The sequence below is a fragment of the Naegleria lovaniensis genome, assembly GCF_003324165.1.
Source record: "Naegleria lovaniensis strain ATCC 30569 chromosome Unknown tig015, whole genome shotgun sequence".
NCBI lineage: Eukaryota > Heterolobosea > Eutetramitea > Acrasida > Naegleriidae > Naegleria > Naegleria lovaniensis.
This window is the reverse complement of record NW_025407837.1, coordinates 308,845-323,459: the sequence shown is the minus strand read 5'-3', so window position 1 is coordinate 323,459 and position 14,615 is coordinate 308,845. Positions and strand designations below refer to the sequence as shown.

Sequence of the window (14,615 nt, the reverse complement as noted above, 5' to 3'; positions counted from 1 at the left end):
GTATGTGTATGGGTTAAACAAAAAACGCTAGAATTAGTTTACAACTCGTCCTTCTTTGGAGCTTCATCACTGATTGGTTTCTCATCATCACTGATTGGCTTGTCATCTTCACTAATTGGTGCATCGTCAGTCTTCAAACCAAAATCGTCATCATCAGCAACAGTGGAATCCGATCCAAAATCATCATCAAATTCGTCTCCAAAGAGTTCCTCCTCAGCCAATGGATCACCACCGAAAATCTTAGAGAAGATTGGACTAGCAAACTTTCTCAAGTTTCTATATTGAGCGACAAAGTGTTCCTTTTTCACAGTTGCTCTTTCACCTTGGTGCTTCAACCAACGAAGAACTTGACGGAGTTTCTCAATGAGAGCATTCTTATCTTGTGACTTGAGACGATTAGCAATGTTCTTGGTGGCTAATTGTTGTCTCAAAGTTCCAATGTAAGCTTCAAGCTTGTTTCTGGCTTCAACTTTTTCAGTGAGTTCTCTGTCTTCTTGTTCATTGCTTTCAGCATCAGTTGTCATTTGCTCAATTTCTTCATCGGTCAATGTTCCCTTCTTAATTTCAATTTCCTTTCTATTCTTTGTTGCTTGATCTTCAGCAATAACCTTAAGAATACCATCTGTATCCAATTGGAAGATAACCTTAATTTGTGGAACTCCCTTTGGTGCAGGAGGAATATCAGTCAATTGTAATTCACCAAGCAATCTGTTGAACTTGGTAATACGTCTTTCACCTTCATAAATTGGAATTGACAATTGAGTTTGATAGTCATGAGTAGTGGTAAAGACATCCGACTTTTCAGTTGGAATTGGAGTGTTTCTTGGAATAATGGTTGCCATAACTCCACCAACAGTTTCAATACCCAAACTCAATGGAGTAACGTCGATCAAGACAATATCCTTGTCAGCAATAGTACCAGCCAACACTGCAGCTTGAACAGCAGCACCAACAGCAATAGCTTCATCAGGATTAACATCAAAGTTGAGCTTCTTTCCTTCAAAGAATTCAGACAATTGTTGACGAATGTATGGAATTCTTGTAGAACCACCAACCAATACTACTTCATCAACATCCTTCTTTTCCAAATTAGCATCCTTCAATACACGTTGAACAGGAATCAAAGTCTTCTTGAATAAGTCCTTATTAGCATTTTCGAATTGAGCTCTCGTCAAAGTAAGAGACAAATCAATACCATCAATCAAATTGTCCAATTCTACCTTAGTACTAGTTTCAGATGAAAGAGTTCTCTTAGCCTCTTCAGCAACACGCTTCAATCTTTGGAAGGCTCTCAAATCTTTTCTCAATCGATCAGGTTGAACTTCTGGATGCTTCTTTGTGAACAAGCTAATCAATAAATCAACAGTTCTGTGGTCAAAGTCTTCACCTCCCAAGTGAGTGTCACCATTAGTAGCAATAACTTCAAAAACACCACGATCAATCTAGAATTAATGTCATTATATCAATGCAATAATAGAAAAATTATGTAATATTAAAATAGGAACACCTTGAAATTAAAGATCGGAAAAACTTACAGTCAAGAGAGAAACATCAAAAGTACCACCACCCAAGTCAAAGACAAGAACATTCTCCTCCTTCTTCTTGTACAAACCATAGGCCATAGCAGCAGCAGTAGGCTCGTTGACAATACGAACAACATTTAAACCAGCAATACGACCAGCATCCTTGGTTGCTTGACGTTGTTGGTCATTGAAATAGGCAGGAACAGTAATAACAGCGTGTTTGACAGGTTCACCCAAATACTTTTCAGCAATTTGCTTCATTTTCACCAAAACTTGAGCACTAATTTCTTCAGGAGATGTTGGTTTTCCTTGAACATCAACATAGACACGTCCATTTCTATTCACCAAACCATAAGACAAGAGCTTGGCATCCTTGTTCAAAACTTCACCATAACGACGACCAATCAATCTCTTGACATCATAGAAAGTATTTTGTGGATTTTGAACAGCATTGTTCTTTGCAGCATCACCCACAAGTTTTTGACCAGATGCTTCATCCTATGTTGTTGATTATGACGTGTGTACAAAAATTATTACAATGATGACCATGTCAGTCCCGAATGATTACGATGAACGGAATCAGGGCGAGAGAAGCACACGAGTGCAAAATTTCACACACGAATGTACCAAAGGATCCCCATAGTAATATATTGGAAAGGGTTCCATATGCAATGAATACTTTATCCATCATAAATGCGAGAACAACAATTGAATACTTACAAATGAGAGAACACTAGGAGTAATTCTGTTACCTTGATCATTAGGGATCACTTCAACTTTATCGCCTCTGTAAATAGCAACCACAGAGAAGGTCGTTCCAAGATCGATACCGACCACAGGTCCATCAAACTTTACAGGATTCTTTCTTGTTTGTCCAATCACTTCCTTCTTAGCTTCCACACTAACGATTGCAATGAAACACATCATCAAAATAGCCATCACTGCAAATGCTTTACTTTGTCCGAGAACAACACCCGGATGATGAGAATTTAAAACGCCAGCTGAACGAATGATGGCCATTTTTTTGTATTGTTGATTATTTTCTGTGCAAAAGCTTGCTTACGTGTTTGAGGATTGTTACATGAAGAAACAAAAAAAGAAGGACGGGTGATGGTTGAGTTGGGTCAATTAAGAGTCATGGAATGTAAAAAGCTGAATAAGATTTTGCTTGAACAGGATTAAGAAAACAACTTTTTGAAACACGTGTTTAATTAAGAAAGAGTTGCGATGGAAGGAGAGAAGTCCTAAAACATTGTGTGCATCAGGGACGTGTCCCTACATGTTTCTTTTCTGCTACCAAAAATTAGTCAAGGAGTTCACGAGTGATAACATCATCGTCCTTGATTCTTAACAGTCTCCAAGAGAACGGCTCAACAATATCAAGGACCTCGATTCTTAGCATTCGGAGAAAAGCCAATCAAAAAAAATGAGAGGATTGCCAGCATCATCTTCAAATCGTTTGTTCCCGTGGCATTTATTGTCGAAGAACGGAAGTTTTTTGTCATTCGGATTTCGTAATTTTGCACCAACCACTAGTAGTACCGTAAACACATGTTTATTGAATTATTCTAATAACACTAAGAGAAATGAATGGAAGTATTTGACCAGCTCCGGATTTGATGATTTCAAATGTTTCAGCACAATGGTCAACAAGACAATGACAATCTCTAAACATGCAGAGGATGTTTCTGTGAGTGGAAAAACTCCTATGGAGGTTTACAAAGAAATGATTCGGAATGGAACTGTGAGTGAAGATCCAAGACAAATTGAGTTGTTAAAGAAGTTAACACATCTTTATCAAATGTTGTTGAATTATGATATCAAACAGGCCAGACTGATTATTAATAGCTATATCGGAGGTTCTTCAAGTATCAAAACGTCATCATCAATGACTGCTCCCTCTACAACCTCATCAAAAAACATTGCCTTCGATTATAAGGCGATTTCCAAAGAGATAAAGCCTCACCCTCCAGGATTACCAAAGTCTCTTTACATTTATGGAGATGTTGGTTGTGGCAAAACATTCCTTATGGACATGTTTTTCAAATGTGTTCCTTTACAAAAGAAACTTAGAGTTCACTTTAACAGCTTCATGATTGATTTTCACACGAAAATGCACCAGCTTAATAGAAAAAACAAGGATGGAAATGCAAATATGGAAAAATTAATGGATGACATTGCAGAAAATTATCATTTGATTTGTTTTGACGAATTTCAAGTCACTGATATTGCAGATGCCATGATTTTAAAGAGGTTATTTGAAGGATTGCTGAATAGGGGAGTTGTGGTTGTGAAAACATCAAACAGAATGCCTGATAATTTATACGAAAATGGTATTAACAGGGAAGCATTTTTGCCATTCATTGATGTTGTAAAGATGAAGTATGACGTTTTTGATATGGAGGCTGTTTGTGACTACCGTCTTTCCAGTGGAAATAAGCAAACCAATGTTTACTATACACCACACAATAAGGAGACAGAAAAGATTTTAGAAGAATTGTTCAAAAAGCTCACATATCCTCACGATGCTGAACCTCGACCTATCATGGTCATGAATCGTGTGTTGGTCATACCAAGAGCTGCCAGAGGTGTTGCATTTTGCACTTTTGATTTCCTCTGCAAACAACCAAAGAGTGCAGTTGACTACATTGGCATTTGTAAAGAGTTTCACACGCTAATTATTTCAGGAATTCCAGTGTTTAATAAGGACAATCGTGATGCTCTCCGAAGATTTATTACACTAGTTGATGAATTGTATCAACATCGTGTGAAATTGATTTGCAGTGCAGAGAAACCTGTAGATCAGCTACTTGATTTTGATAACCCAAATGACGAGATTAGAAACCGAGGAGTAGAAGATGCCTACAATTTCAACAAGAGTCACACAGAAAATTATGATGAAGTATTTGCTTTCCCAAGAACCATTTCTCGATTAATGGAAATGAGAAATAAGGAATATTTAATGTCGCATCACGTGTCCATTCCATCCGACAAGAATATACATGACATTGTAAAATAAGCTCTCTTCCAAATAATACTGATATTGTCATGTCATGATAGTGTGTGTTTGCTGTTGTTGTGTAGTCACATCTTTATTCCGTTATTGATTCATATTATCACAAAGATTAAAGTCCTTTACAAATGGATGGACAATGCGATAAACATTTGGCCTTCTTAACTCCTAAATTTTTGTGATTTTCAGCACATGCTTGTTTACAAACAGCAACACAACTTTCTGAACGTGGAAGTTGTTGTTTTCGGGAAGATGATTTTAAAGTCTCAGCTACGGCATTGGAGAGATCACTTTCTTCCAACTCATTTACTTGTGCCAATACGGTGGCATGTTCGGTGTTGGCCGAAACCATGGTTGTTGATGTTGAGAGAAGGAATACACAGCAGCCGATCAAAGCAAGAAGAAGAAGGACTGCAAGTTGTTGTTGGTTTTTCATTTTTTTGATAATGATGATGATTGTTGACGTTTAAAACGAGGTCAACGAGGTGAATCTTGGTTCCTTCTGAGTAACTTTTCGCTAAGCACTGTGCGATATGTAGTTTTGGACGTGTTATTTCATTGTTGCTGATAAGTAAGAGCGGCAGAGGATGAAATAAAAAGGATGAAGTGTCTTGTTCCGATTTCAAAGTATTCCAGGTTACTTGTGAACTTTGAACTTGCCATGACGTTTTAAAAAAAAGGTTCTCTGCTGTTGACATAATTCAAACAACAAAAAAAACAGTTGCATTCGCTCTCACTAACACCAATAACATGTCGTTTCTCAATAACATTTTTTCTCGCTCCTCTCGAACCAACGTTTCTCAACAATTACCTGCCACTACTCGTGGTGCCATTTTGAAAGCACAACATCCAGCATTGACTCCTCAAGAACAAGAATTGGTCGATTTCAGTGAAAAGATTGTCGATCTTGTCTTTGTGTGTGACAATACTGGATCCATGTCTGGTGAGATCAATGTCGCAAAAGACACCATTCAAACCATTATAACTTCACTTCATGATCATTTCAAATCCGATTTGAGATTTTCAGCAGTGAGTTATCGAGATCATTCGGATGACTATGCAGTCAAGGAATGTCCTTTTACTCGTGACGTTTCAGTTGCCAAGTCATATATTAATGAAATGTTTGCCCAAGGAGGAGGTGATTATCCAGAAGCTCTTGGAAGTGCTTTGAAAGTTGTTTCAGAAATGCCATTCAACAAAAAAGGAAAGAAAATTGTCATTTGGATTGCAGATGCACCACCTCATGGAATGGGTGCGAGTGGTGACAGTTATCCAGAAGGATGTAAAGATGAAAATAATCAAGTCATTGATTGGATCAAATTAGGAGATTTTTTAATGGAAAAGGGATGTGTGTTTTATACACTAGTGTGTGAAAGATCACAACATGACAAACAATTGACCTTATTTATGGATTATTTGGCCACAAAAACAAATGGAAAATGTTTGTTATTGACCAATGCCAACAAGGTTCCAAACTTGATTATTAACGGATGTATTGAGGATGATGAAATGGATAAACTCATTGCTGAAAAGATTAAGGAATTGGGAGAAGATCGAGTGAAGGAAATGAAACAAGAGGAATTATTAGAACAAATTAACAAACTCACGGAAAATGCCAAGGTTCAACAAATTCAAACCTATGAATTACAATCGGATCAGACCAAATTACTCATGCAATGTGACTCGCTATCAAAAGTATCGAGTGATGTATATAGACAAGCTTCAAATTGTGTGAATATGGCAGGTAATACGGATGCCTCGACGTTTAGTTATGGATCTGTGGCGTATTCCAAGCCATCCGTGTCACAGGTTAAAAAGGCATGTCAACGAAATGTTGTCACTAAAAGATAAACAATTAAAAACAAGCCCTTGATATTGAACATGCAAATTTCCAAACCTCCTCTTTTTCAGTTTCCTCTTCTTCGTTCGTATTTTTGTGCTGGATTGTTTGATAGTAACAACTTGTACCAGGTTGGCAAGTGACAGCCCCTTAAATTGAATCCAAATTCTTGTTGAAAACGTAACGATTTGGTTTCATCATCATGGTTTTTGTGAAGTCATCACTCCTTCTTGTCTTGGGGTTTGGTTTGGTTTTTGTGTGAGGACTTTCTGTACCTCAGAAGATGAAGCAATATCGTTTATTTCGTTTCGCTTTATTCGACACAAAGGTCAACCATTGACCTCTAAAATTGTTTATATTCAACCGTCTATTTTGGTGGTTCACATTGTGGGCCAAGATCCAACATACTGGTTACAAGAGAAACAATCAAACCATAAATTCCTAAAACTTCTCCAAAGATCAATACCAACACCACACCAACGAATAAACGTTGTTGTTTACCATAAGCACGAATTCCAGCATCACCGACAACACCAATAGCCAATCCAGCAGCAAGACAACTCAAACCACATGCCAAACCAGAAGCCAAATGAGTGTAACCAGAATGGCTGCTGTATCCATCTTTTGTGACCACTCTGGATGCCAAAATAATAGAGGATATCAATCCATAAATTCCCAAAATTCCAGACATAATGACTGCAATTGAACCCTTGATGACTAGCTTGGGATTCATGATACCGAGATGGGCCAATCCTACTCCAGACTTGGCACAGCCATAAGCACTGCCCAAGTTTGAAAAGATCAACGCACATGCACAGCCCATCATGCCAAAGAAAGCTGCAGAAGCTGAACAGAAGGGACTTCCTGCTGTTAAATTCAACAACGGAAGAAGCATTGAGATTTTTACTGAGATTTGGTATGACAGGATCAGAAGTGTTTTTTTATAATTTTGTTATGAATAGAGATTTTATGAATTTGAATGAATTTTAAATAATATTAGAGTGTGCAATGAGAATGTGAATATTTCTAATAGGAGTTGATCATGCCGACCAAACCGTATCAAAATGTAAATTTCAATAAAAATGGTATCAAGGTCGCCATGAGATACCAAATTGGGATTTCAATAAAAATTAAAAAAAAAATAAGAAATCAAATCTCTCTCCTAATGTTCCCTTCAGATTCTGGTGGTAGTATTTTCAAGTTCCCCGCTATCATCTCTTGGTAATGGCTGTAATTGAATTTTTGTTCTCTTCTTTGACTGTTGATCTTGAAATCTCTTGGTTTTACGTTTAGGCTGAAGAGCTCTTCTCACCTCGTCAGTTGTATGCTCTTCAGTGAGAACTGTTACATTGGAAAGATTCGTAGAGAGAGGAACATCAATTCTATAAGGCTCACCGTACCAAGTGGTTTCTTCTGGCTCTGGTCTAAACATTCGTTCTAATGCGTCATTGACGGAGAGCTTTTCTACCTTATTTTGCAAGTCCACTCTTGTGGAATACTTGAAGAATTGATCAATAACCCAATACAGCTCAACAACGATGGCGTTTTGTTCATCAATCCAGGTCTTTATCAAAAAGTAAGGGCAATCTGCATACGGTTGAATGGAAGGATCAACGACAATATGAAGATAGAACAATCTAGTGAATTCAGTAATCCCCAGTTTCCAATAATTATCCTCTATAATTAGTAGCATTGGTGATATGCGACATTCATGTTAGATTCTTTAATACATACCTGTAATACTTTCCCTTTTGACTACCTCAATATTACGATTGCTTCTAAACACAACTGCAACAAATTCAATGTCCAGCTTGGAATTCATTTCGATTAGACACTTCTCAAGAGTAATGCCATACTTGACTTTTGTGGGGTCTCCTGGTATTTCAGAACCGGAAAGGATGCCTGTAATGGGTTGTTTGGAAAGAAGTTTCGATTGAAATTCAAGAGAAACCTCATTGCGATCAGCAGCTCGGACGAGAGCAACAGCTCCTTGTGTTAGCCCAAAGCTTGTTCCTAAAGTTGAAACTGAAATATCGATCGGCTTTTTCGTTTCTAAAAAGTAACTTTTTCTCTCCGTCAGGTATTTTCTCATGTTTGATTTCGATAAAATCTTGGTTGCCAATGTTTTAAACACTTCGATTGAGAAGATGGCACCATGAAGAACAACTTCATAGGGATAATCAGCGAGGCACTCAAACAAAGGAGAAAGGATGATCTTAAACGCTTCTTCAGCAGCCTTCTTAACGACATTCCTGGCATTTATGTCTACAAAGTCTTTCCACTGCCCTTTTGGGTGCATGAACATGTGGTCCAAGACGGTTGTGCTAGAGAGATCCAGTTCATGCTCCTTCAACACTTGATCCAGAATACGGTGTAAAATTTCCACACCTGCAATCTCTGCCTGATGGTCTACCAAGACACCATCTTTAATGACTGCTATGTCCAGACTGAGAAAACCCAAATCACACAATAAGCTATTACCACGATGCAATGTATCATTGTATGCAATGAATATCGACTCTTCTACAATGTAAATATGTTCCATTCTTATCGGAGTTTTCATCTTCAACCTACATGCTTGATAGACGCAATTTCTTATGAGCAGTTGAACTTCATCATTTGTACTAGTAGGAATAGTTACAAACGCAAATGAATATTCTGCAGATATCTTATTAGATTCCTTTGCAACCATCAACTTGTCCAAAAGACCTTCAACCAAGTGATGATAAATGTCAACCAACGTCAAAGGAGAGTCTATTCCTTCAGGCTTGAATTCTTTTAGGTTGGCCACAGTAAGCAGTTTTTTGATAGAAGGTAAATGTACGTAATCGTCAGAATGAGGTTTGCTTCCTACATGATACGTTTTTGTTGTAGGATCATAGTAGATAGACGTTGGTATCGTTTCCACTGGCCGACTCGATTCACTCGCACAAGAAAAAGACAAGGGCTGGTGATTAGGAACAATGTTAAGATCTTTGTCGACAGTGCATGATGATGATTTAGCATAACTACTTCCTATATCTAATATTATTCCCAATAACGAATGTTCGTTTGGAAAGCACTCGAATAAATGTTTGCGAGAAAACTTCTTGCTGAGAGGTGGCACTTGATCAATGTTTGACAGATCATCTAATTGAACAGGTGGTGACTTTGGAATTTTATAGTTATTGATATTAAACAATAATAACGTACCGAAGACTTCTTCGTGTGTGTCTTTTTTGGTGGACCACTTGAAGACTTGCGTGATTGATTCTTCTTCTTTGGAGGCATTCGATGATTTGTTATGTCTTGTTTTTTTTAGAGTATTTTGCAACACTCTTTAATTCAAATCAGAAACAAAGGCACAGGCCACATACAAAAAATTTTGTTTGCCAACTTACCCATACAAGATTTCTGGTATGTGGTCAATAGTCTGGCACAGTGTCGTTCATAACACGATATGTTTGTGAGCACCTGTTGCCACAAAGATGTATTGACAAGTCCAGTAGTGGCCAAACATATCGTGTTATGAACGACAAATAATTTTGATGTGAGAGAGAATATCTTTTTGAAGATAGGTTGTGTTGAGGACATCATGGGGGTAAACATGCCATGTAATTTGTGTTGGGTATTTCATTGAATTGCATTTCGTCGTCGGCATTCCTCCTTCCAAAAAAAGTAGCTAGCAGGCGAGGTCTTTGACATGTTTGATTCAAAAAAATAGTGCATTACATACGAGCATGCATTCTACTTGCACAACAAGCACACGATTCTTGCTGCTCTTCATCGTCTTTTTGGTGTTATACTCTTCATCAACGCATGGCGTTCCTGTGAAATATAAAACATTCAACATTGCTGGCTCGTATTATGTGGATGGCGTTACTGAAACCTATGACCTAGGAGAATTTACGCCTCTCACGCAAATAGGTGCTGCCATCATGAATGAACAGCATGAAATATTCATCTCTGACACGTCGAATCACGTGATACGAAAAATTCTGTCGAATGGCTCTTGTGTGCTTTATGCGGGCGTTGCAACTGCTGGCTACAATGGTGAAGGGCTTGATGCCTTGCAAACACAATTCAATGGACCAACAGGATTGAGTTTATCGACTAATGGAGATTTATATCTGGCTGATACTGGAAATTCAATGATTAGAAAAATATCATCGAAAACCATGAAGGTTTCCACTCTGGGAACGAGTAAAGATTTTAAGAATCCTATGGGTGTGTTTGCTTTGGACGATGTCAATGTGTATGTAGCAGACACTGGAAATGATTTAGTGAAACATGTGAACACTCTCACTGGAAAGATAACCATTGTTGCAGGTAGGTTCTTCATTCATATAATATTGAATACTTCAATTGTTATATTATTCTAAAATTGTTTCAATTGTGTGAATTTTACCAAAGGAGGTGGATCAATCTTAAGAACGGATGTTTTAGCAACCAACTCGAAAGTACCATCCCCTCAAGGAATATATGTTACTAAGGAAGGTGTGATCTTTGTTAGTGATATGAGTGGATTTGTTCGAAAAATAGAAGGATCAATTCTTGGACAACAAATTATTAGCAATCTGAACAGCAAATTTATTTCTCCCAAGTAGGTACCAACTGAAGAATGATACTTGTTGATTAATGAATTCAAATACACGATATATTTAGGGGTATATTTATGAATAGTAATAATGAAATATTGGTGGCCGATTCTGGTATCAATGGAGTCAAATTAATATCATCAGATCGAACGAAAACTACCATCTTGGCAGGGAATGGCACCGATGCAAATGGAGAATTTATTAATGCTAAGCTTTCTTTTATGAATCAGCCCTCTTTTGTTCATGTGACACCACAGGGAGATGTTCTAATTACTGAGAAGAGTATGGTTAAAAAGTTAAAAGATGGTATGATCTCCACACTCATTGGACGACATTCCAACAATTTGAAATATGGAGATGGAATGAAAGCAACAAATTATGGTGTCACCATTCATCCCAGTGAAATAAGGGCTACCAATAACGGAGAATTGATTATTGTTGATTCAGATAGTCATACCGTCAGAAAGGTGTTAAGTAATGGAGTAATTGTCACAATTGCAGGAATTCCAAAGACTTTTGGATATAATGGTGATGGAAAAGCATCTCAAGTATTGCTTTCAAATCCGATTGGAGCTTTTGTTTATGAAAATGGAGAAATACTAATTACCGATAAGGGAAATAATTTGATAAGGGTGATTCAAAAAAATGGAAACATTACTACATTGTTTAATGTAACCAGCCCAATATCTGTATTTGCCACAGGTTTCAATTCCACACATGGAGAAATTTATTTTTCTAATGCAACTGGTATTTACAAATGTGATACTTTTTTCAACGCCTTTCTAGTGTACAAATACCAAACCTCTCCATTCTTGGACGCGGCTGCAATGAAATTTCATGTGAGCGCGCAACAGGATGGCAATGTGATCTTTTTGTCTGAATATGGACATTATTCTCTCGTAAAGTATTATGAAAAGAATCAAACACAAATGACTGTATATCAGGACACCAACAACCAAACAGTGACCAGTATTTTCGTGAAAAGTAACACCGTTCATTTCGTTAAGGGAAATTCTAGAATTGTTCAATTACAGGCAGATGGATCCATTCAACATGTGGCTGGAGTTGGCCCCATTGGAGGATATGAAGTAGCTGGCTATAGTGGAGAATCCAAAAATGCAAAGGAATCCATGATAAGGTATGTACAATGACTTCTTGAATTCTATGAGATGTGCAAATTGTGAATTTAGGTTTCCAAATAGTTTGTTTGTTTCAGATGACGGGGAGGTTTTCTTTTCAGAAAAATCAGGACTTGTGCGAAAGGTAACTCGAGAAGGACATCTTATTTCTGTGGCAGGTCATACACCGTTCAAAATAGGTCCAACACTCACTCAATCTATTTTTCCAACAGTTTTTGGTGTTGCACCTGGACAAGATGGAGGATTGATTTTCAATATCAATGATCCTAGTCTTTCTAACCTTTTACTCAACTTGGACTCCAAGGGCGGAGTGAATCTACTTGCTGGACATCGAGCTCTGTTACCACTCAGTCCTAACAAGTATGAAGGTCCTCTCGCCTATTCATTTATTGGATTTCCGTTTTTTACATTTGATTTAAATGGAGATTTAATTATTATTGATTCAAAGAATCATGTGATTTACAAAGTTGATCATAATAATGACACTATTTCTCTATTGGCAGGCGATCCACTTTATAGTGGATTCAGTGAGGATGGTACTCCATCACACTTGTCCAAATTACGACTTCCCAAGATTCCTGTCATTACTTCTAATAATGAAATTATTTTTGCAGAAGCTGGCAGTGGAAGAATTCGAAAACTCTCTCATTCAGGAACGTTACTGACAGTTGTGGTAAATGCAACCAAAGCCATTCAAGGTCTTGTTGTATCACAATCTGGAGATATTTATTTCACAGATGTGTCCAGTCATGTGATCAAAATGTTCAACATTTCCTCAAGTACTGTTTCAGTAGTTGCCGGAAACGGTAAACCAGGTTTTTATGGAGAGGGAATTTCAGCATTAGAGGCTTCTCTTAAAGCACCTTCTGCTTTGGCTTTTACATCGAACGGAGACTTGTTGGTTTTGGACACTGGTAATTTTTGTATTCGCAAAATATCCAATGGAAACATCACCACTGTTGCTGGAGTCCCATCAGCTGCTGGTGTGTGTTCCTATAATGGAGATGGTCTTTTATCAACATTTTCATGCATTTCAGGTGGTACCTCCATGTTTGTTGGTAAACAGGGAGAGGTTATTTTCGGTGACACTGCCAATGGCCTTATTCGCAAACTGGTTCCTTATTGTGAAGGAAATTACACGTTAGATTCTACGTATTCAGATTGCACATGTTTAAAAGGATGGACAGGAACCTCTTGTGACATACCCACATGTAATGGAATATCTGCAGTTTCCAACACGGTATGCTCTGGAAGAGGTCAATGTAAGAATCCAAATATGTGCTCCTGTGACACTGGTTTCGAAGGTAACTTTTGTGAAATTTCTTCTCAAACTACAACAATCATTGTTGCAGTGGTGGTTCCCATTGCTACTCTTGCTGCACTTGTATTGCTTGTTGGAATTGTCATTGCTGCCCTCGTCTTGGGTTTGAAACGAAGAAGAGACAACCAATGTAATGATATTGAAATGAACCAAACACAATTGACAGGTGTGAAAAACGAGACCGATACAATTACGGCAGACCTTCAAACAATCTCAGATTTTCCATCGGATGCAAGTGTTAATTTTGCACCCTTATTGAGCTCTAATTCAAGAGAGTCCACTCGAGTTCAACAAGATCCCTTTTCAAGATATCAAAACATTCAGAAAATTGGGCAAGGCGGATTTGCCTCTGTGTTCAAAGCCCATGACTCAAAAACCAACAAGACTGTTGCAGTTAAAGTTTTGAAGTTTTCGTCCATGGATGAATTGAACAATCTCATGAAAGAAGGTATTGAATTGTTAAAGATCAGTCATGTCAACATTTTGAAAGTGAACGATGTATTTGTTTCCAAAGATCAATTACTATGCCTCGATATGGAATTTTGTGATTATGGTGATTTGTATCGATTTACATCAGGACAAATTGAGTGCTCTGAAAATATGGTCAAGCAAATTATTTATCAGATCTGTAATGCACTGTCATATATTCATGGAACTTTGAACATCATCCATCGTGACATTAAACCTTCCAATATCTTCATTAAGGACCTTAACGACCACAAGATATGGGTGGTACTCGCTGATTTTGGATTAGCTAAAGGAAATACCATTCAATCAGAACATCAATCCTACGCTGGAACTCCACTCTACATGTCCCCTGAAATTTGTATGGGATGTAAATACTATTACAACACGGATGTTTATTCGTTGGGAGTGACCATTTATCAAATCATGACTCGAGATGTGTACACTTCGATCAGTCATATTTTGTTATCCAAAGACCCACAGGAATCCAAGCAATTCCTTAAAAGCAAGATGATGATGAACCACCAGTATTCTGAAGAATTAGTCGATGCAGTGGTCCAGATGATGGATAAAGATAACTTGACAAGACCTAATGCTCAGGATATTCTCTCTTTGCCCTATTTTAAAAACTAAATTTGAATCAAATGGTGGATGGAATGAACAGGTTACATTGCTTCAAACTTGGCACTTTGGTTGGCAAATGGAGATTCAACACTTTTCGAATAGTTCAAAAATTT

General features: G+C 37.6%; 7 protein-coding genes across 7 annotated transcripts; 3 read left to right on the top strand and 4 right to left on the bottom strand.

Annotated features, from left to right (window-relative positions):
• Positions 1-38: 38 nt before the first annotated feature.
• C9374_002340 (uncharacterized protein) lies at positions 39-2,543 on the bottom strand (the record flags this gene model as incomplete). Its single annotated transcript, XM_044691748.1, has 3 exons — positions 39-1,442; positions 1,536-2,021; positions 2,244-2,543. The coding sequence occupies 3 exons, from the start codon at positions 2,541-2,543 to the stop codon at positions 39-41; spliced, it is 2,190 nt and encodes a 729-aa protein (XP_044550588.1).
• Positions 2,544-2,949: 406 nt separating this feature from the next.
• On the top strand, positions 2,950-4,542 carry C9374_002339 (uncharacterized protein; the record flags this gene model as incomplete). The annotated part of the gene is made up of 1 exon (XM_044691746.1): positions 2,950-4,542. The coding sequence occupies one exon, from the start codon at positions 2,950-2,952 to the stop codon at positions 4,540-4,542; it is 1,593 nt and encodes a 530-aa protein (XP_044550587.1).
• Positions 4,543-4,648: 106 nt separating this feature from the next.
• On the bottom strand, positions 4,649-4,972 carry C9374_002338 (uncharacterized protein; the record flags this gene model as incomplete). Its single annotated transcript, XM_044691745.1, has 1 exon — positions 4,649-4,972. The coding sequence occupies one exon, from the start codon at positions 4,970-4,972 to the stop codon at positions 4,649-4,651; it is 324 nt and encodes a 107-aa protein (XP_044550586.1).
• Positions 4,973-5,286: 314 nt separating this feature from the next.
• Positions 5,287-6,387, top strand: C9374_002337 (uncharacterized protein; the record flags this gene model as incomplete). Its single annotated transcript, XM_044691744.1, has 1 exon — positions 5,287-6,387. The coding sequence occupies one exon, from the start codon at positions 5,287-5,289 to the stop codon at positions 6,385-6,387; it is 1,101 nt and encodes a 366-aa protein (XP_044550585.1).
• Positions 6,388-6,743: 356 nt separating this feature from the next.
• C9374_002336 (uncharacterized protein) lies at positions 6,744-7,271 on the bottom strand (the record flags this gene model as incomplete). Its single annotated transcript, XM_044691743.1, has 1 exon — positions 6,744-7,271. The coding sequence occupies one exon, from the start codon at positions 7,269-7,271 to the stop codon at positions 6,744-6,746; it is 528 nt and encodes a 175-aa protein (XP_044550584.1).
• A 279-nt stretch (positions 7,272-7,550) lies between these two features.
• On the bottom strand, positions 7,551-9,646 carry C9374_002335 (uncharacterized protein; the record flags this gene model as incomplete). Its single annotated transcript, XM_044691742.1, has 3 exons — positions 7,551-8,053; positions 8,111-9,524; positions 9,569-9,646. The coding sequence occupies 3 exons, from the start codon at positions 9,644-9,646 to the stop codon at positions 7,551-7,553; spliced, it is 1,995 nt and encodes a 664-aa protein (XP_044550583.1).
• A 449-nt stretch (positions 9,647-10,095) lies between these two features.
• On the top strand, positions 10,096-14,511 carry C9374_002334 (uncharacterized protein; the record flags this gene model as incomplete). Its single annotated transcript, XM_044691741.1, has 4 exons — positions 10,096-10,684; positions 10,769-10,958; positions 11,021-12,091; positions 12,144-14,511. 4 exons carry the CDS (start codon positions 10,096-10,098, stop codon positions 14,509-14,511), a joined length of 4,218 nt encoding a protein of 1,405 aa, XP_044550582.1.
• Between the last annotated feature and the right edge of the window lie 104 nt (positions 14,512-14,615).